At 46.1% G+C, this 20,254-nt stretch overlaps 4 protein-coding genes across 10 annotated transcripts; 1 reads left to right on the top strand and 3 right to left on the bottom strand.

The window, feature by feature from the left end:
- Positions 1-274: 274 nt before the first annotated feature.
- Positions 275-6,308, bottom strand: rfx5 (regulatory factor X, 5). 4 transcript variants are annotated; one of them, XR_013627723.1, is made up of 11 exons: positions 4,390-4,632; positions 4,216-4,249; positions 4,054-4,136; positions 3,864-3,983; positions 3,682-3,798; positions 3,416-3,494; positions 3,154-3,352; positions 2,993-3,075; positions 2,812-2,928; positions 1,082-2,731; positions 275-1,016 (listed from the first exon to the last, which is right to left on the bottom strand). XR_013627723.1 is itself a non-coding variant. In XM_078792129.1 (11 exons), the coding sequence occupies exons 2-11, from the start codon at positions 4,509-4,511 to the stop codon at positions 1,742-1,744; spliced, it is 1,944 nt and encodes a 647-aa protein (XP_078648255.1). In that variant the 5' UTR covers positions 4,512-4,544; positions 6,118-6,308; the 3' UTR covers positions 275-1,741. The 4 variants fall into 4 exon arrangements, 3 of the variants coding, with proteins under 3 accessions (XP_078648255.1, XP_078648254.1, XP_078648256.1); XM_078792129.1 differs by adding an exon at positions 6,118-6,308 and having other exon boundaries at positions 275-2,731; positions 4,390-4,544; XM_078792128.1 differs by adding an exon at positions 6,118-6,187 and having other exon boundaries at positions 275-2,731; positions 4,390-4,577.
- Positions 6,309-6,478: 170 nt separating this feature from the next.
- On the bottom strand, positions 6,479-10,304 carry psmb4 (proteasome 20S subunit beta 4). Its single transcript, XM_058047583.2, has 8 exons — positions 10,146-10,304; positions 9,627-9,753; positions 9,467-9,546; positions 9,244-9,390; positions 7,166-7,247; positions 6,976-7,092; positions 6,772-6,860; positions 6,479-6,626 (listed from the first exon to the last, which is right to left on the bottom strand). Exons 1-8 carry the CDS (start codon positions 10,256-10,258, stop codon positions 6,614-6,616), a joined length of 768 nt encoding a protein of 255 aa, XP_057903566.2. The 5' UTR covers positions 10,259-10,304; the 3' UTR covers positions 6,479-6,613.
- A 314-nt stretch (positions 10,305-10,618) lies between these two features.
- On the bottom strand, positions 10,619-14,440 carry mindy1 (MINDY lysine 48 deubiquitinase 1). 4 transcript variants are annotated; one of them, XM_078792122.1, is made up of 13 exons: positions 13,809-13,916; positions 13,661-13,719; positions 12,994-13,464; positions 12,676-12,918; positions 12,427-12,599; positions 12,248-12,305; positions 12,100-12,164; positions 11,854-12,012; positions 11,650-11,752; positions 11,418-11,560; positions 11,163-11,344; positions 10,961-11,089; positions 10,619-10,889 (listed from the first exon to the last, which is right to left on the bottom strand). In XM_078792122.1, exons 3-13 carry the CDS (start codon positions 13,214-13,216, stop codon positions 10,739-10,741), a joined length of 1,629 nt encoding a protein of 542 aa, XP_078648248.1. In that variant the 5' UTR covers positions 13,217-13,464; positions 13,661-13,719; positions 13,809-13,916; the 3' UTR covers positions 10,619-10,738. The 4 variants fall into 4 exon arrangements, with proteins under 4 accessions (XP_078648248.1, XP_057903577.2, XP_078648247.1 ...); XM_058047594.2 differs by lacking the exons at positions 13,661-13,719; positions 13,809-13,916 and adding an exon at positions 14,273-14,440 and having other exon boundaries at positions 11,150-11,344; XM_078792121.1 differs by lacking the exons at positions 13,661-13,719; positions 13,809-13,916 and adding an exon at positions 14,273-14,440.
- A 685-nt stretch (positions 14,441-15,125) lies between these two features.
- Positions 15,126-19,298, top strand: LOC131102104 (BCL2/adenovirus E1B 19 kDa protein-interacting protein 2-like). Its single transcript, XM_078792124.1, has 14 exons — positions 15,126-15,734; positions 15,969-16,015; positions 16,255-16,311; positions 17,297-17,365; positions 17,431-17,472; positions 17,568-17,618; positions 17,693-17,779; positions 17,853-18,005; positions 18,072-18,272; positions 18,410-18,512; positions 18,580-18,711; positions 18,870-18,956; positions 19,022-19,120; positions 19,183-19,298. The coding sequence occupies exons 2-14, from the start codon at positions 15,979-15,981 to the stop codon at positions 19,205-19,207; spliced, it is 1,143 nt and encodes a 380-aa protein (XP_078648250.1). The 5' UTR covers positions 15,126-15,734; positions 15,969-15,978; the 3' UTR covers positions 19,208-19,298.
- The last annotated feature ends 956 nt before the right edge of the window (positions 19,299-20,254 follow it).

Below are 20,254 nucleotides of genomic sequence, written 5' to 3'. Positions count from 1 at the left end.
CAATTATGCTAGCATTTGAGTTACTCCGGCGCCCAAGAGCTTTATTCTGAAAAGACTATTGTATAAGTTCCGCTGTTAAATTGTGTGTGTGGTGGTGAGGGTTGTTGATGCTGCGGATTTTTGGTCAAGTCTTCCGTTCGGACCAAAACACAAAAATGGACACGCCCACTGACTTCACCGATTTTTCTCCTCCACTCAGCGGAAGTTGAAGTTAGATCATCCAGAAAGGAGGACAGCTGCTTGAAACATAGAAAGAGAAAAAAATGTCAACTCGTTAACATGACGTTTTATTCCCATCAGGCGGCGTCGGAAAATAGATCCATCACACGAGTGATCACTTTCTGTTTCTCTTCACAACAAACAGTAAATAAGACTGGTAGGGAAATTAAAGGTGCATTTCGCTGATTAGTCAGTTTTTTTTTAACACTTGGACCGACAAAACATTTCACGAATAAAGTGCAAAAAACAATAAACACAAAGCAGGAATACAATACAAAAACGTTACAGGAAAACCATGCAGGACACTAGAGTGTCGTCATTGCAACAAAAAGTGCACACACAAACACAAGAGGCATTTCATAAAAAAACATTGATTTACTCCACAAATAGACGTGTTGTTGTCTACCGTGACGTGAACAGTTTGATGACGTCACAACCACAACAAAACCACTTTGTGGACCGCCGACGCGGCTTCCTGATGAGCCGCGATGGTTCAGAATGCTAACAGGAGTGTTCTATCTGCCATAGGTCTACATTTGTTTTCCTTTCCCTATGAAAGTGCAATACAACATGTGCTACCCGATTCCCGATCCTTTATCTTTGATTATGTGACCCAGTTCCGCTTGGACCCTTCCCTCGTCGCCCCAAACGGGCGTCAGGTCATCATTCCAAGTAGCGACGACCCTTCCAATCTTCCCAAAAAGCCCAAAGTGCATCCTGGTGTAGGCGCTGGTCACATGTCAAAGGTCCCCCGGCTTGAGGGTTGACTTTGCCGACAGGAAGTGAGCGTCCTGTTCCTGCAAACATCAGTGCATCAGGTTGCCGTGGGAACAAAGGCGTCACATGATGTGGTTTTTCCCACTTGTTTCGGTCTGAAGGTCAGGTCATGTGATATGCTGATGCCACAACACACACAAATGATGTCGGTCCACGGCGGCCCGAGGATCATAGCACCAGCGGTGAAGTGAACAGAGTGAAACTCCGCCTCCTTCCGAGGTCAGCTTTATTGTCCTTGTATGATAATGCAAAAAGAATTGCCGATGTAGGCATGTTAGTGCAAACAAAGCATGAGCTAGGTGGGCTAGCAGGCTAATAAACGTCCATTTACTGCATTGGAACATTTGCTTTGTGCTTTGTCTTTTCTGTCTGTCATCAGTGATGACATCATACAAATGCACGTTCATGGAGGCGTGATGGGGGCGTGTCTTTGACACACACACACACGGAGCAGCTGATTGACAAGGCTGAGTTCTGCTCAGAGAGGTCAGCCATGAAGAACCATGACAAGGTTCTGACCCGTAGTACCAAAAGAACTCCCATCAATACTGAACTCCTTCCTCCAAATGGACGGCTGTGCGATGGCGAGCGTAAACGTGGGTGGGTAGGGGGGGGCGAGGTCACAGTGCGTGTTGAGTGCAATGGCAGCTGATGGACCGTCAGCGAGGTTTGGCTTCATTCATCCTCCTCAATTGGCCGAGCCAATCTGGGATTTCCACCAATAGGGACTAGGAGTGGGCTGAAGCTAAGGAGGAGGCCCCTCCCTCTCTTCCCGTTTCTCCTGTTGTTTAACAGAAGCCGAAGAAGGCAGAGGCGGCGGGAGGTTGACCTCGACCGGCGTCAGCGTGATTTCCACTTCCCCGTGGTCCTGGTGCAGCCTGGGGGGGGGGAGTGCAGCGCCACTGTTGTTATTGCCGGGTCTGGGAGTCTTCTGGATCACCTCCACCATGGGTGTGCGTCCCGTCGCCGCCGCCATCTCCCTGCCAGCGTTCCCCGGACTCTGGAAGAGGAGAAGCGGCCGTGCGTGGTGGTCCGGCTCGGTGGTCCCTCCTGGCTGGCACTGCACCACCACGCCTCGGTGCTCGACCAGCCGTGGGCCGGTGTCTGACGTGATCGGAAGTTGGCTCAGAACCAGGCCCGGTTGCTCCTGGATCACCAGCCCCAGCACAGACTGTGACGCAGATGTGGAGGAGGAAGCCTTCTGGATCACGCCGCCGGTCACCGAGGTGATGACGGGGCCATGGGGAGGGGCTGCAGGCAGAGGAGGAGGCTGTTGGGAAAGGGAGGGGGGAGGCAAAGCATCCTCCGGTCGAGGTTTTCTCGGTCTTCCTCGTTTGCGTTTCACTGGGAGCGTCGCCAAGCCGCCGGGTCCACCCAATGAAGCACCCGATGTCACCTCAAGGGGACGCTTGTTGGCGCCCTCTCGTACTTTCTGGCCCACAGAGGTGGGCGGAGTGACTTTCTCCCTTTCATAGGACAAACAGCCCTGAGGAACAATCATCAGCGGCACTGGGCCACCTTGCTGTTGGGGCAGCGTTGCCATGGCAATGACCTTCACACCGCCGCCGCTGGCCGCTGCCGCAGCAGCAGGACCGCCTGTGCCGGATGCCCCGCCCACACCTGAAGCATCTTTGGGCGCCAGCGAGGGCGGCGAGGAGCGCACAGACAGCTGGCTCTTGTCTGGGATGGAACTCCGGGGGAGGATTCTGGGTAACTGCTTCATGTAGGCCTCCACCTGAGTCGGCACAGCGGAGGAGCGTCCATCAAAAAGGCCCACGAGAGACAAAAGGCTTTGATTGACAGCTGATGACCTACCGCAGGACGCAGTGAGGAGGAGGCGGGAGAAGGAGGAGCTTCCAGCGACAGAGATTTGGACTTGTCAGCGGCCGGTAGCTTCACAACCAACGAGGAGGCGGAGTCTCCAGATTCCCTCTAAGGAAACAGGAAGTGGTGAGTGACAGCGAGTGATGGTGGGAAGAGGCCTCCAGGACAGCACCTTGTGATCAGCAGCGCTGTCGCCCTCACATTTGGACGCAAGTGGCGTTTTCTTGATGACCTTGTGAGGTTTGGCGGGACCCCCTGCAGCAGACACACATACACGGTCACCACGGCAACAACTTGATAAGATGATAGAATAAGGACACGTCAAAGGCGGACCGGCGAGCGCTGCGGATGCCACCAGCTCCGCCTGGCTGCAGCGAGGGTTGACAATATGCTCCTGGATGAGGTATCGAGCGATCTCCACCACCGTGTCAAACGAACGCTTCAGGATCTTCTGCGCCCAATCGCAGATGAGCTCGCACGCCGCCTCCGTCACCTCCTGCTTGTACGTTTGCACAAGCTCAGTCAGCTCCGCCTGAGGAGGAAGAGGAGAGCGTGAGCGGGACCTGATGTGTATGTGTGAGTTAAGTGTGCGTACCGGGTCGTTCTTCAGGTCCAGGTTGGGCAGCAGAGGCATGTTGAGAACCGTCTTCCTCCTGATGCCGCTGTAACAGTATGTGTCAGCTGACCAGTTATGGAAAACAAGACACTTCCATGGTGGTGTATCATGCAGTCACATTACAAAACAACTCCATCTATTGTCTATTGAGGAAAACTGCATAAGGATTGCGGATGATTCCCCTAAAAGTGCAGTTTTCCTTTAAGCTACTGAGCTCATCTCCATGGCAACTGCTGACAGGATATTTGGACTGTCCTCTGCCACCGAGCCTGCGGGCCTTGATGTTGGGGAAAATGTCTCGGATGATCTTCCCAAAGTTGGCGGCGCTCAGCGGACGATGCTGCAGGTTCTCACAGTAGCGCCTGGACAGGACAGAAACAGCATGGTGGCCGATTGTGTTTGTGTGAGTGTGTGTGTGTGTGTTTACTTGTAAGTCTCGTAGACGTCCTGTTTGGGGAGGCATGTGTCCGAGTGCTCCTCCAGGTGGCTGCGGATCCAGTTGCAGGTGTGAAGTTGCTCTGATGTGTTGAACGAACTGTCACCCCCGCTACGCACACACACACACACAGCGTGAGTCAGAAAGACACTTATGAGGTCCATGAAAAATGGCTGCAGACCTCTTGTCGCCGGCCCCGAGTCCCGAGGGCAGCTGGAGGTACAAGTAGAGTTTGTCATTGTCGGAGAAACGTTGAACATCTTGCTGTCAAGCAGGAAAGAAGACGCTGAGATGAGGTGTGATCTTTAACCTTGGCGATCATGAACTAGACATGGCATCTTACCAGGATGTGGTCCACTTTGGTTTGAACATTCTTACTGCCACACAGAGAAGACATCATGACAACATTAAGTCGTGCTAAACTTAGTCACCTTCATGACTTCACTGATCAATATTGAATATTGGTTTTAACCTATGAAACGTCAAAAAGTTGTAAGCACTAAGAAACAAAACTTACGAGATGTTGGTCTTGAGCTTCTGCAGCAGCATGCTGGGCTCTGTCTCGCCCTCCACCACCTCCAGACTAGCCTCCCCCTGTAGGGAGACATCTCCACTCGGGTGCAGCTGCTCCTCCAACATGTAGACACGCTAACCAGTGCTCACCAGCACCATCTGAGGAGGACACGGCAATCATGTACATTGGCCCTAGAAATACAAAAACACATGGGGCGCCCAAACTTTTTCCACTGAGGGAAAATTTTAAATTTAAGGATGTGTGTGTGGGGGGGCACTTTGATATATATTGTACATTAGCAAGTCAACATGTGTTTTCTGAACAAAACAGCCACATATTATCTAAGATATTACAACATGCAGAGGCCCAATTAAAAAGGTTCCCGTGCTGCACTTCAGACACCCCTGGCTCAGGAAGCTTTTGCAGTCCATTTGCTGATTAGAATTTTACAATTGTGAACTTTTTGATGACAATTAAAAAAAGTAAAAATGCTAAAAAAAATTGCATTATTTTTGGTTAATTAAATTTTTTTTAACCTTTTCTCTTTACATTGTGCATTTTTGCAGTTGCTGCAGGCCAATTAAAAAACAAACCCACAAGGCCAGAAATGGCCTATGAGCCGCACTTTGGACACCCCTGATCTATCTAGCACTTTTTGTATTGAAATACTACATTTTTTATCTTTCAAAATGTATTGAGATGCACGTGCATGCTAGGCTATTGGAACAGAATGTCAAAATTTTAATTTTGTATACTTCATTAATAATTAATCTATCTCATTTTCACTTTATGCAGAGGTAATATACATCAGCCAATGTACAAGGGCCATTAAAAAAACGAGCTACGTGCCAAAAACAGCACCCAGACCGCATTTTAGAAAACTCTGTCTTAAACTATCCGGATATGGTTTTAAAAAAATTAAAAAATCTTAGATTCTATTTTCCAACCACTAGATCAGCTTTCAGTGAGCACATCCTCGTGTTGTCAAGTACATCAACGAAACGAATAAAAGAACTAAATGCATGAACGATGGCGGCAATGCTCTGTAAATGTCACCATCTTCCAAGTCGGATGATGGATAAATAGGAAATTACATTTTGTAGCTGCGAGCCGCCAAAAGGCCACCGTCTGCTGACACATGGCGGCTCAGGTGGACCTCTTTTCCGGCTCGGAGCGTAGCTGCCGTCATGCGCCGACCGATCAGCCCAACGCCGGCCATCGTGTTTACACGCCAGTTGAGGCGACTGACGGCGTGACGGGCGAAGGTGCTGCTCAGGTCCTGTATGGGGGGCTAAACTACGAGGTGCCGGTGCCATGTGTCGATGTTTGACCAAACGAGCAAGTTAGCGCGGAGCTAAGCAGCTAAAAGGGTACAACGCCTCCCCGGACTAGCGGACGGAGTGGCCACACTCAACCGGGTCTCGGTGACCGACGTGAAACATTAAGACGCCCCAAAAAGGGACCAAAACGACATTTTGGATGAGAAAACACGATACAGACTGACGACAATGATCAAGCTGCTAGTTACTACGAGAAGCTAACTAGCCTAGCTCGATGCTATCAGATAGCATAAGCTAGCAAGCGACGAAACAGCCCATACACTTCTTGTATACGATATTTTTACTTGAATAATAAGTCCCATAGCCACAGGTAATGATTTGTGTTGTTAAATTATGATAGGGTCAGTGACTCGTATTACAGATAGAATTTTTAAAAAGAAAAGGAAAGTACCTGAGCCAAGATACAGCAAAAAAGCCTTTGGATTTTTTTGTGATTGGACGACTTGGTTATGTCTGCCTGACTACAAAGTAGACGTCTATTCCGATTGGTGGGCTGCCACAAACCTACCCGGATACCAAAATCTAGCTCAACTCCATTCGCTGATGGCAAATGTTTTTCTGACTGAGATTATTTTGATTGGGCGCTATATTCTGGTCTGCCCAGTTACGAAACGGATGATTTAATCTCCCGAATTCTGCCTGGCAACCGTCGGGCCTGCAACAGACAAAACACCGATAATGAAAAATGACTAATTCTAACATAATGCAATTAAAAAGTATTATTTGATACATAACGTCTGCTATTGCAATTATATTCATATACACATCTTTCCAAAAACAGTCATTTTTTATTTAACACATTTATTTTCAATGATACAAAAGTGACAAGGATTTTTAGAGGACCAAACAGACGCATGAGACGTTTGAAGACGTCCTCCCCTTTGTGGTCACTCAAAGCCACTGCAGAGAAAGTGAAAGAAACACCACATACAGTCAAAATACATCCAAATTCAATGTTAAAAAATGCAATGCTAACAAGTAAACTTGAAACAAATTTTCAAGTCTTGCATCATGTCATTTGTGCACCAAAGTAATCTGCCCCTACCTGACCATGTGAGCGATGTCCCAGTTGGTTTCAGAAGACAGAGGTCCGATGATCTCAACGCCCTCTGCTGTTACGATGGCAATCTCATACTGAGACATAGTAGAAACAAATGCAGTTTGACTTTATTTTTTTTTTTAAACAACAAATGCCAACACTGCGCTACATTATTTTTTGCGTGCTCCTGCGATGCTGAGAAGTACTCACTCTGTTGTAGGAGCGAGCGTCTCTGTAGTAGAGCACTTTGAGGCAGCGCTCCACCAGCTCTCGCGCTTCCTGTTTGCTCAGCTCAGGCTTGTTCTCACATGCCTCCCTCATCAGAGGCTACACACAAACAAAAACATGTCACATAAATGCTAGGATTGTCCCCCTGAAGGAGGAGGAGGTTCTCACTCACCTGAGCCAAATAGGCACCAAAGCCACTTGCCACCATGGGGGCCTCGTAGGCCACGCCCAGCTTGTCCACGTAACCAAGGAAACTACAGAGACAAGATGGTCGACTGGTTACGTGTGGTTGGCATATTCCTATCACCCCTGTATGGTTAAGTCACATTGTGCGTGTGTGGGTTGGGCAGAACTGGGTTGACAAACAAGCACTCATACATGCCAGTGGCAAGGCCCAGCATGTGTTATGAGCGTAGTGGTAGCACCAAATATACATACTATATTAGTTTTAAAAAAAAAAGGTAGCGCCAACTTTAACGGGTAATAATTTTTTAAACGCTGTTTCTGAAACGGTTTTCCTGCATTTGTGTAGATTTTTTATTGAGATTCTTCCGATTTCATGATTATTTCATACTCTTACCTGCTTATCTTTATACCGATGGCTGGAAAATAATGACAGGCATGTTCTGAAGCTGTTTAACCAGGCAGGAGTTATGTTGTTTCACGCTTTAATAATAATTATGAAGTTAACAATACAACACATACAAATAACTAAGGATCGACCAATACTTTGGCCGGCCGATATATTGGGACGTTAATTGCATACTTTACTTGAATCGGTATCGGCCGATGCGCGCGTGGGTTCGCCGATTTATTTTTCCGCCGCATGATTACAGACAGGCATCTGCCGGGCAGCTTTGTGTTGCAGGAGGACCCTGCAACACATGCAGTCGCGGTACCCCTCCCCCACTGCAACAGTGGTGAATCACAACCAGGGTAGATTTTGAACTTTTAATTAGCCTCTAACAGTTAAACGTAGTTGAAATATTGCCACCTGCTTTGAAATAGGAAACATGAACGCCAAGTGCATGCAATATACGTGCTTGAAAATATATAGTTTAGTTTGTGGGTCTGAAAACCAGGAATGCTGCTGAATGCTTCATCTTTAAAAGTGCCGACCGTTATAATTAGGGAGTTGTTGATGTAGTTGTATGTACTATGTAGTACTATGTAGTTGTATGTAATATGTACAGCTGTTATGAACACAGGTTTAATGTCAACGTTGTCAATTCCGTCCCATGGTGTTTGTAGGAGTTTCAATCAGCGAACGCTGTGCTGAGGTTAAATGCGTGTCGTGTTATGTGTGTATGCTCTCTCCGAGCATGCACGCACACACACAAAAGGAATTGGAGCAGCCGTGTCTGCTTATCAGAGGTCTTTAGCGTGCACGACACCAACTTTAATGGTGAGAGAAATGTTTTATATATCGTACTAAATTGTGTCAGATGCTAGATAAAACTTTAACTACGACCTATGTTTTACACATGGTTGAATATTTATTCCTTTTAAAGTTGATAATACCATTTAAATGTGTGTTTTACCTTCCTCTTGTGTTAGCTTTCTGGTATCATCTCTTATGTTAACGGATCGGTTTTGACCCATGTATTAAATCAGCTATAATATACACTAAAAACAATAAGTTACCATCAAATTTGCTTCTCATGTCTTGATTACCTTCTTAGACTTCTTCATCCATGAAAATGTTGGTTTTAATACTTCGGGTGTGGGCATGTAGGGCTGAGGGCTATAGAACATATCTCTTAAATAAATTAGTTTTATTTATTTTCTCATTTTAGTATTAATCACTAAAGAAACATCTATGGTGTGGTCAATTTTGACCCATATATATTAATGTCAAGAAAAGGTAGAAAAAGTTATTGTTTTCAGCAACAGAACTTTAGTTTAAGAAATCCTACTGCGTTCAGTGTTTACATTTCAATAAATATTTTTTTAAACTTGAGACCGGTAATATTTGTTATCGTTGTCATTATTTCATGTAAATTGAGGCAACAAAAGCAGTATCAGTCACAAGTATCGGCCCAAGCGAAATCGGCCATCGGCTAAGGGTGATGGGAAAAAAATCTGTATCGGCCCGAAAAAAAAACATATCGGTCGATCCCTACAAATGACCCAATTGGATCATAATTTTTTGTATCAAGCGGACATTTTTTTAACAATAAGATCACAGTAGACAATGCTTTTATGAATTGGTCGACTTAAACAGGTTCCAGTGTATTGAGTCTGGATTACCTCTCTCCGTTGTAGAAGCCACCGATGATCACGGTGTTCCACAGAGGGTTCATGGCGCTGCGGCGGTTGTACATGACTCTGGTGAGCCAGGAGTGGACTGCCTTGGGACTGTAGCTGTGACCGTCCCCCAACAGCTCCTCATCAATGCTGACAAGGGGTAAAAACAAAGTCGTTACGACTCAGCGGCTTTGGTGGCTCAACTTTTCAGGTTTGCGATGCTTACACCATCTGCTCGATGACCTGTTTGAGGTACTGGTAGTCGGCATAGTCTCCTGAAGCTCCCAGGATGGTGTTGTTGTTCACCTGAAATACCAACACACACACATACTGAGACCTATCCATCACAGTGGAAAAACCCCACCACAAGTCACATCCAGCCTCACCTTCATGATGCGGGAGATATTGCGAAATCTTGCAAGCGAGCCGTACGACCCCAACATGTCGGCAGCGATCACGACACCACCTGTGAACTTCACCCCCAGCACTGACGTTCCAGTGACCATGGGGTTCCTGTGGGGAGGGCGGGGTAACAAATGTTTGTCATCATGCTCTACTTCCACTCAACAAACCAGGAATGATCTACATAAGCAAGTGAGCAATCATACATCAAAATACATTGGAGTGACTCTAGTGTCTGAGAGTCGTAACAGCCTATTTAGCTAACATAAGCTGGCTACTCCAGAGAAACGACAATAAAGAACGCAAAACCAATTTTCACATGTTCCACTGTCGTAGCAATGTATCATAATTCAACAAATATCGCGTTAAATCTGATGTAGTCTATCGTGAAGCAGCTGTTAGCTTAGCAGCAGTTAGCCGCGTCTCATCGTGATACAGCAGAAACTGAGAGCTAAAATTGTGCTCCAAAGACGACAAAGGAAACCCAGCCCTCAGCCACTCACAGTGTATGTCGAACATGACCACATCCAACGTTGCTGCTGCCCGGGAATGAATAAAACTGGCCCGGTTTTGGTCCATTCTCCCACAATTTCAGTTTCAGACCGCTGGCGTCCATGTTGGATGTTTGCCGGATATTACGTCACAGCTGACGTTTTGTTGGCCCCACAGACTCAGTGTCGCCGCCTGCTGTTACATAAACGCTATCGCTAATCATGTCTATGGTGCATTGTTCTGTTGAGACAAACAACCAAGCAAGACTATTTATTTTTTTAATTTATCAGAAGATATCATAATTTACCAAGTAGTATATTTGGAATACAGAAAGTGAACAAAGTGAGAAAAGAAAGAAAAGAACTGTGAATTGCATGTGATGTATTCCAATGTAACTTGTATGCATGTTAAACATAAATGTAACCCTTACTATTACCACTGTCTTTTGTGATCTTCACTGCCATCATTCAGTCATCACAAACACTTTATTTCAACGCTTTTATTGGCCACCTTGAAACCATAACAATGACATTTGTAATCTTCTTCAACAAACGATGACGATGATGCTAATGACGTGAGCAGGAACATCTCGTTAATGAAGTCGTTATGAAATGTGACAAAGCACTGAGGTTTGGCATCGGTATGTGTGTGTGTGAGCGAGTGACGATGACGAGGATGGAGAATTACAGGACGACACAGTCTGAGTCTTTCTCTCTTCTTCTGGCCCCTCCCTGCTGTGACCCCTGACCTCTGACCTACAAGCACAAGATGTCACCATGGCGACGCGGAGTGACATTTTTTGGGAGGTAGATGTTGCCATGCTTACCTGAGGGGTCGCCTGCTGCGGGCCCTGCTGTTGGTACTCCTCCTGCTGGAGCTGCCGCGCCAACTCCAGGTCACTGAGGGGCCCCGAGGCCCCGGCCTCCTGCTGAAGGGACACCGCCACAAGGTAGTCCTATCACACACACACAATTAGAGACCGCCATTAAAAAAGGGCCTCCTGCCCACGTGGCACCTGGTCAATCTGCCTCTGCTGCTGCTGGTCACATGGGGGGAGGCTGGCAGGGGGCGACGCTCTCTGAGGAGGATGACACAGTCGGAAGTTGGAGTCGCAGAAGTTTCCATCTCCTTCCACGTTGTGCAGAGACTCCCACACCAACACCTCCTCCCGCAGGAAGCCCTGATCCGTCACCAGGAGGTACAAATGACCCTGGGAGTGGAGGGGGATGGTACACTGTGAAGATGCACGTCAATATAACGTGTGTATGAGTGAGTGCTGCCACCTTGTGTTTGATCATGGTACTGAAGTGGTTATTCCTGAAGAAGACGCACATCTCTCCTTCTTTGGCCACGGTGTTGAGCTCGCACAGGCCGTGATAGGACAGCTGCGTCGCCGTCGTCTCCAGGAAGTGCTCAGCCGCCAGTCCTGCATGCCCACGCACACACAAGTATACACACAGGGTATGGAGACTGAGCTGACAACAAGCTGAGCGTGTGTGTGTGTGTGTTTGTTACCTTCACTGACTTGACTGCTGTCACTCGAGTGTTTGTAGTCAATGATCTTCTCCACCAGCTGGTTGTAACTCAGTTTTCCCACAGCAGACGCCATCTCTGGACTCTACACACACACACACAAACACATGCACATCCTATTGGAGGCTGGCCTGATGGGGATGCTCACAAGTCACCTGGATGATTGGCAGGTAGTGGGCGTGTCACCTGAGGGTCCACCAGCCAGCCATGGTAAAGCGGGATGTCTAGAAGGTCGAACACGATGCACTCGGGGGTGTACTCGAAGTCCGTCACACCCGTGAAGCGAACATTCACGTCCAGACCCGTAGACAGTTTGGGCAGGACCGCCATGGCGTCGCTCATGTTCTGACACAAACACCATCTTTGTGAACATCTTTGGCAAAAACATTGTGTGTGTGTGTGTATGTGGGGGGGGGGGGGGTGTCCGCCTACTTGCTGGAAATTGAGCTCCATGCCGCGTGTCTTTTCTCTCGGTGAAACTGACAGCACACACTCACCTGCAGAGCGTACATACATACACACACACACACACAAGTGAGGCCGACTACTTACATCACCAGCTGATTGGATGTGAGCTTACCCAGGTGAGCCATCAGGTCCTCAGTGGTGACCACTTCAGTGTGAGCAGGAAGCTTGGCCTGCGTATACACACACACACACACGCACACACACGCACACACATGCACACACATGCACACACATGCACACACATGCACACATGAGGAGAACGTTGACTGCACGTGTTTGAGGTCTTGCTACCTTCCAGCGCAGGAAGAGAATGTTCATGATGGCCAGCAAGGGGCAGGGTCCATTCTCGCTCTGAGTGATGATGGGGGTCTTCTTCCCCTTCCAGGTGATCCACTTCACCAGGTAATATGTCGGCATGGATGGGCCCGCCTCAGTGGACACGGCAGCTGTGGGAGCGGCGCCGCCTTTGGACATGTGGACAATGACAGTCAGAGACCAGACACACGCTTGTGTTTGTTATTGTCGTTGTCCTGTTGTCACCTGAGAGCTCGTCCTCCTTCAGGCTGGCCACCTCATTGGACGGAGAGCAACCCTCTGCACCCAAGGCAGAGTATGACGAGGAAAGGATGTCGTCCACATCTTGAGAGCTTCCTGCGGCCGCCAGCCCGTCCGACAGATCCAGACTGGGAATGGAGAACGATGCCGAGTCGCTGGACTCCCGCGGCTCGTCTGAACTGTTGGCGGTCGCCATGGAAGAACTCTCAACCATGTCCGCGTCCTGACCTGCAGCCAAACAGGAAGTACGGGGCAGTGCCGAAACCTGACAAAGATGGTGTAGCCATGTTAACAAGTCCTCACCTGGCTCTGCCGCTGTGGCCACACCACCTCTTAGCTCTTCTTCCATCTTGTTAGCGTCGATAGGTCCATTTTGTGATGACTCTGTTGGATCTGCCTCCTTCAGAATGCTGATGGGGGTGTTGTCGCTACCCGTGAGACGGGCCTCTAACCCTTCTGTGGCTGCCGTTACAGGAAGTTCTGTGGAGACATGCGTCGCTCCAGGAGGCAAGCTGCTTTGGGACATGCTGGGACAATAATGATGATGATGATGATGTTTAACAATGACTCAGGACTCGGCAGTCTTCATGAGACAGTCCAGTCACTCCTCAAACTCATGCGGAGGCGTGGCCAACAAGTGAAGCTCCAACATGATCCAGACAATCCCCACCCGTCTGCCTTTTGTCAGGGTCCCATAAAACAAACGTACCTATGTGACAATAACCACAGCTCAAAAGGGAGACTCAAACTTCCCCCTTGCAGTCGTCACATTCCCTGAAGAAAAAAAACAGGAGAATTAATCATTGACGTTTAAAAATGTTATTTACTAGAAAACCTCTTGATTGTAGTCATGATTGGGTCACAATAGCTGTTAGCAACCTCGGCTAAACTGCACTATGATCACTTCTTTGCCAAAACTTTCTCAGTCGCCAAATTCAAGTGACAATGCGAACAACCATGACGTCCTTACCGAGAAATCTTCATTCAGATGAAGAAAGTAATCTCCTTCCCGGAGAACAAAGTCAGCTGCTAATGACCCAAAATAAAATATTTACTATTATTTGAAAGGTCACAACCTCACAGACCCAAGCAGCATTGGTAAGGCAGTCGACACCCACCTCGGCTCAACAATAAGCAGCTTTGTCCGGCAACAACTCCCCTGCCAGCATAGCCGCACTAGCTTCACATGCTAACTCAGCCAGGTTAGCTGCTGCTGCTCGGACGCTTACTTCCTGTTTACAGCCAGAGGCCACGCCCACTCGACCACCAGCAACAAACGCTGACGTCACCGCGCCTCAACGTTAAAGGCTAACTAGTTAGCTTCTTCACTAAGTAACCCCACTAATTGATGAGCACATGGCGACTAACCCGAGTTGACAGCCACACAAAGCCACATTTACAAACAGAGCATTTTCAACACAAACGTATAAGCAGCCTTTATGTTTATTTTCAGCGCTTCGCTTCAAAGTAGGACACAAGTTAAAATATCTTTGACGTTGATGGAATGTTAGCGATTAACGTAAACAGTCACATTTAGTTGCATCTAAAAACAACCAAGTGGACATGTTTAGATTTAGATTACCTTTAACTCCCGACACGCTTCGATGTGTGTTGACGGTCACTACAGTGGGCGGAGCTAGCCCTCTCACCCCTTTGAGCATCGTCGATGACAAACTTGCAGTTTAACGAAGAGATGATTAAATATGACATCAATGTGGTGTACAGTGTTGGGGTTTCTTTAAAAAAACATCTATCGAAAGCATGAGTCAGCAGGTGGCAGCACTGCCACATATAAAAAAGGTTCAGTTTTCTAACAAAGCGACAGACTTTGAAAAAAACATGAAATCGCACAACTTAAATAAATATTTGCATTGTGGGTTAACTTATTACGAAAAATGCGACCGATTAAAACAGTCATTTCAGAAACACTATTATTGTGAAGGTCTTTACGAGAAGTGGCGTTTCAGTTAGCATGCTACTAGCGACTCGTCACAAACTGGTGCTTGCGGTTACTGTACGTTTATCTAAAGTTAAGACTTTAGCACAAGTCCTCTCGTTATTAGTGAGCAAGTTCTTCCTTTCATGCTTTCATTAATTAAGGTAGTTTTATCCATGCTGAAGACTCCAAAGAGAGGTGCCGTAAAGACGCTGTGTGTGTCGCAAAAAAACAATAGCTGGGGTAATTCAGTCAAATCTAGACACTGTATTGATGATACCATGATGATACTGATCATTTTTACTGTCATATTTTTAGGTTTTTGGAAAGATTTTATACCAGATAAATAAATACATTTGTGATTTTTGCTTTTAATGTGTTACCCACGATTTAAAATACTCAACTCTTATTTGTGAACAACTACACAATACCAGACTGCATAACAATATCAACAAAATAATACAAGTATTTCCTCTTTTCCGTTGTATTTATTATTATTGTTTACAGAAAATAAAATCAATAGTACACAATAAGCATGAAAATAAGCAACAAAAGGAAAAAGTACTATTGCTGCTGGTGCTGCTACTGTATCAACCTTGGTATCAATATTTGGATTTATCAGTCCACCTTTAAATAGATGTTCACTGTGGCTTTTAAGCAGCTAGCAGCATCTGAATGCTAGTTTGTTAGCATGCTTGAAAACCTCTGACTTGACTTATCGTCAAGCTGCTGAGCTTAAACACACGCCCCCTGGAAACCAGAAGCCTTCCGATTAGACGAACAGGCCGAAACCTGATCTGCTGCGCCTCTGATTATGTTGACCTCTGAATCAGCCGCCGTTGGCTTCCTGTCGTCACCTGACTTCCCTTTTTTCATTTTGTTCCTCCTCTGGATGACTTTGACTTGTTTGCTCTTGTCCAGCATGTTCAACTGCCACACACATGCATACATACACACCCATTTGTGTTGGTCCTGTTGCCATGGTAACAGCCAGTCCCTCCCTCCCCTCCTCCCTCCTACAGGTGAGGCGTCAGAGTCCACCCACACTGTGATGATGTCATCAGGTGAGCCAGTTTCCTGTGCGAGAGGTGACCAGCACCGAGCTGCCGTGAGTGTTTTTTGATTCTACTTAAATTGGGAAAGTTTGTGTGAATGTTTGTCTTTAAGTCACACAAAATTGTTGTCTGGAACAAACTCTTAAAAAGGCACAAACGTTCACTTTCTCAACACGACTCATTCTTTTATTATGCACATAGTGTACATGTGTACACTATGTCTTTTGCAACAACACTAACTGTGTGTGTGTGTGCGTGTGTGTGTGTGTGTGTGTGTGTGTGTGTAGTCGAGCCAACATGTCAGCCGTCACTGCAACATCAAGTACTGCAGCAGGTACCACAACAACACACTCAGCAGACAGTACAGAGCAATGACTTTTGATTGACACGACCATTTAACAAATGCTTACTTCCATTTGATGGCACACAGTTTGGCCAGCAAAAAGTCAAACAAAGCTTTTTCTTTGGCTTTTGTGTGTGTTTTTTTGTAATGCAGAATTGATAAAGGAATGTGATGATAACCTTAGACGACATTACATACACTAACCAAGCAGTCCTATAAAACATCACTAGGTGACAGTGTCGCTCTGCAACCGCCTTCCTGTCCCCCTGACACGTCGTGTATGACAGGTGGGTACTTTTACTTTATTTTGCTTTCACTGTGTTAGGTGAGTAATTTTACTTTATTGTTGTTACATTATATCAGGTCAACAGTTTTATTTCATTATAGAGTCATTATGTCGGATGAGTAGTTTTACTTTATTGTAGTTTTATTAAGCCAGGTAAAATACTTTATTGTAGTTTTACTTTGTAATGGTTTCATTATTTCATGTGACTAGTTTTGTAGTTTTACTTTTTTGTAGTTTTACTTTGTTGTGGGTTAATTATATTAGGTGAGTAGTTATGTGAGTAGTTTTACTTAATATAGTTTTGATTTACTTTTTAGGCAAGTAGTTTAGTTTGACTTTATTGTACATTTATTTTATTGTAGTTTCATGACGCCAGGTGAGTGGTTAAATTTATTCTATGTTTATTCTATTAGGTGCCTAGTTTAATTATGCCATGTAAATTGTTTTACTCTGTTGTAGTTTTACTATATTATGGTTTCAATATTTTAGGTTAGTAGTTTTACTTTTTGTAGTTTAACGTCATTGTGGGTTAATTGTATTGGGTGAGTAGTTTCCCCTTTTTAGGTAGTTTTACTTTACCAGCAGTGTAGTGATCTAGTTTTACTTTACTGTAGTTTCATTATTGCAAATTGTATTGTATTTTTACTTTATTGTGGCTTCATTATGTCAGGTGAGTAGTTTTACTTCATATTATAGCTTCATTACACCAGGAGAGTAGCGTTACTGTCTTGTAATTTTTATTCTGTTAGGTAAGATGTGTTATTTTATTGTTGATATACTGTCTTGTAGTTTTACTTTATTGTAGTATGATTATGTTAGGTGAGTAGTTTTTGCTTTATTTTAGTTTTACTGAACTGTAGCTTCATTATTTTTAGTATTTTGACATGATTGTAGTTGGATTACACCTGCGTGACAGAGTTCAAAGGTGACTGATGATGGAAAACATGGAGAGTTTGTGTGTACCTAATGATGTGACCATCCATCAGAATGTGAGGAAGACTCTTCATCGCGAGGGTGCTGCGTCGCCACATCAACGAGGGACATTGACTCTGCAGGTGAGAAGCACACAGATGAGAGGTCAGGGTGAGGTCGGGTCTCATGATTGATTGCCGTTGTGAAGAGGAAGAGGAGCGAGAAGAAGACAAGGAGGAAGAGGACACAGGTGAGAAGACAGTGTGACGAAGAATCAGTGAGATGTCAACATGTCGCCGCTTCTTCCTCTCTGTTGTCATCATCATCATCGTGGTCGTCATGAAGGAGGAGGAGGTGGAGGGGTGGAGGAGGAGAAGTCGTCCAAAGCGGCAGCAGGCAAACCCCAATGGCATATTTGACTCATCTTTGCTTTGTCTGTCAACTGTCTGACTCTCACTTCCTGTCCTCAGAGCGTCCCAGCACGCTGCCACTCGCGACACCTTGCGGCATGAAGAAGAAGAAAGTCCTCGCAGCTCCGCCCCTCAGTGTGTCCTTAGGTGGCGACCTCATGATGAAGGTCAGCATGTCTTGTCTCGTTGTCCACTGACACGCCTTCTCGGCCTTTGTCAGGACGCAGCGAGTCGGGCGACTTCCACTCTGCGTTCCTCTCGCCGTCCACCGGGGACCAAGACGATGCCGGGCTGGACTTTGACCTGGACGCTATGGAAACGCCGTCAGACAGCGAGTCCCTCCGCTTCCCTGTCGACTACTTGGATGTAGAAGGTGACGACGGGTCTGAATGTCAGGTGTGACCTCACCAAGGATGACATCATCCGTATGTGTCTCCAGAGGGTGGCGGCGTGGCGCTATCCTCTCGGACCGGGTCTTTGCTAGACTCTGAGCAGGGCGGACTAGGGGTGCTGGAGCGTGAGGACGTGGTGGACAGCCAGGGCACCAGGTGGCGCTCTTTTTCTACGGGTGAGCCCCCCCAGGAGAGCCACGTCAACATGAGTGTCCTGGAGCCCTTCCTCAGGGTTCTCTCACACGGAGGTACGACAGACATATCTCAATTCCTGTAAGGTGGCCGCATTCTCGGCAAATGCGCAATGGATGTGCATCGCTGTCGTGAGGCATAGGACGCAAAGGGGGTGGCCTAAAGTGACCTTTGACATTTGTTGACACCTCAGGTTACTATGGAGACGGGATGAATGACATCATTGTGTTTTCCTCCTGTTACCTGCCGGAGAACAGTCTGGAAAATTACCAGTACGTGATGGACAACCTCTTCAGGTAAGTCACACACACAATCACACACACACGCATGCATGCATGATGCCAGTGTGTGTGTGTTTTGTAGGTACCTGGTGGGAACGTTGGAGCTGATGGTGTCAGAGAACTACGTGATAGTTTATCTTTGTGCTGGAGGACAGAAGGACAAACTTCCAGGGATCGGCTGGCTGAAGGAATGCTACCACACCATCGCTTGGAGGTCTTACACACACAGTTACACACACACAAGCTCCCTATTCCGTGTTTCCTTGTGTCATGCCAGTGTGTGTCCAGCAGGGGTCATCAAAGCAACCGAGGAAGTCACCTTCCCTGACTTCTTTTAACTGTGTGTGTGTGTGTGTGTGTGTGTGTGTGCAGGTTGAGGAAGAACCTGAAAGGAATGTACGTGGTTCATCCGACTTGGTCCATCAAAGCGCTCATCACTATCATCAAACCCTTCATCAGGTGTGCTCCTCTTCGTCAACGAAGGGGATGGTGACAATCTTTGACTTCCTCATACTCGTCCTCAGTTCAAAGTTCAGCAGGAAGCTTCGCTTCGTCAGCAGCCTGCAGGAGCTGGCCTCCTTGCTCCCTACTGAGCATGTACAGATTCCAGACTGCGTCAGACTGTGAGTGATGTCACTGTGAGGAGGAGGAAGATGATGTTGATGATGAAGATGTCTCCCTGCAGGTACGACCGCAGCTTGTCCACCTGAGAGAGATTTTCCAGTCCAGGCAAGATGGCGGCTGTGTTTTTCCCGATAACGCCTTCATGAAGAGATGTTTTGTGTTATAAAACTGTTGCAAATAAAAGTGTTGCAGCAGTAAAGCGTGGTGGAAGTGCAAAGATAGGAACTGCCAAGATGGAGAGGATGATACACACTGTTTTAGAGGCAATTTCTCCCTTTAAGGGAGTTAAGTGTGTGAGCTGCCAACACCTCCATCATGTTTATTATGAGGCAGGAAACACTGCAGCCATTCATAGCACAGGAAAACACTAGTATGTGTGTGTGTGTGTGTGTGATTCCAGAGGCTGGGCAGGAAAGAGCCAGGCAGGAAGGAAGTGAGGTCTGCTGAGGAAAGTCCATAAACAGGAACACAGAACACAAACCGTCTTTTCTTCTTCATAAGCTTGCTGCTACGCGACACCACGAGCAGTTAGCATCGTTACAAGCGCATGAAACCAAAGAGAATGTTCATTTCAGCAAACATGTTTGTTTGACACGTTTGTTTTGTCTTTAAAAGGTAGTTATTTATTTTCACGTTTCCTTATGTTAGGTGACTACTTTTATGTCATTGTAGTTTCATTATTCTACGTGAGTAGCTTTATTTTGCTGTTGTTTCATGCCAAGTGAGTAATTTTACTTTACTGTAGTTTTATTATGCCAGGTGAATAGTTTTACTTAATTGTAGTTTTATTATGCCAGGTGAATAGTTTTACTTTATTGTAGTTTTATTATGCCTGGTGAGGTTTTACTTTATTGTAGTTTTATTATGCCAGGTGAGTAGTTTTACTCTATTGTAGTTTTATTATGCCAGGTGAGTAGTTTTACTCTATTGTAGTTTTATTATGCCAGGTGAATAGTTTTACTTTATTGTAGTTTTATTATGCCAGGTGAATAATTTTACTTTATTGCAGTTTTATTATGCCTGGTGAGGTTTTACTTTATTGTAGTTTTATTATGCCATTTGAAATTTTGCTTTATTGTAATTACATTATGCCCGGTGAGTAGTTTTTTTGTATTGTATTTTTTCTGCCAGGT

Source organism: Doryrhamphus excisus, linkage group LG7 (assembly GCF_037039965.1).
Source record: "Doryrhamphus excisus strain RoL-2023G ecotype Guam linkage group LG7, RoL_Dexc_Guam_v1.1, whole genome shotgun sequence".
NCBI lineage: Eukaryota > Metazoa > Chordata > Actinopteri > Syngnathiformes > Syngnathidae > Doryrhamphus > Doryrhamphus excisus.
The sequence above is the reverse complement of the archived record's forward strand: the minus strand, read 5'-3'. Positions and strand labels throughout refer to the sequence as shown.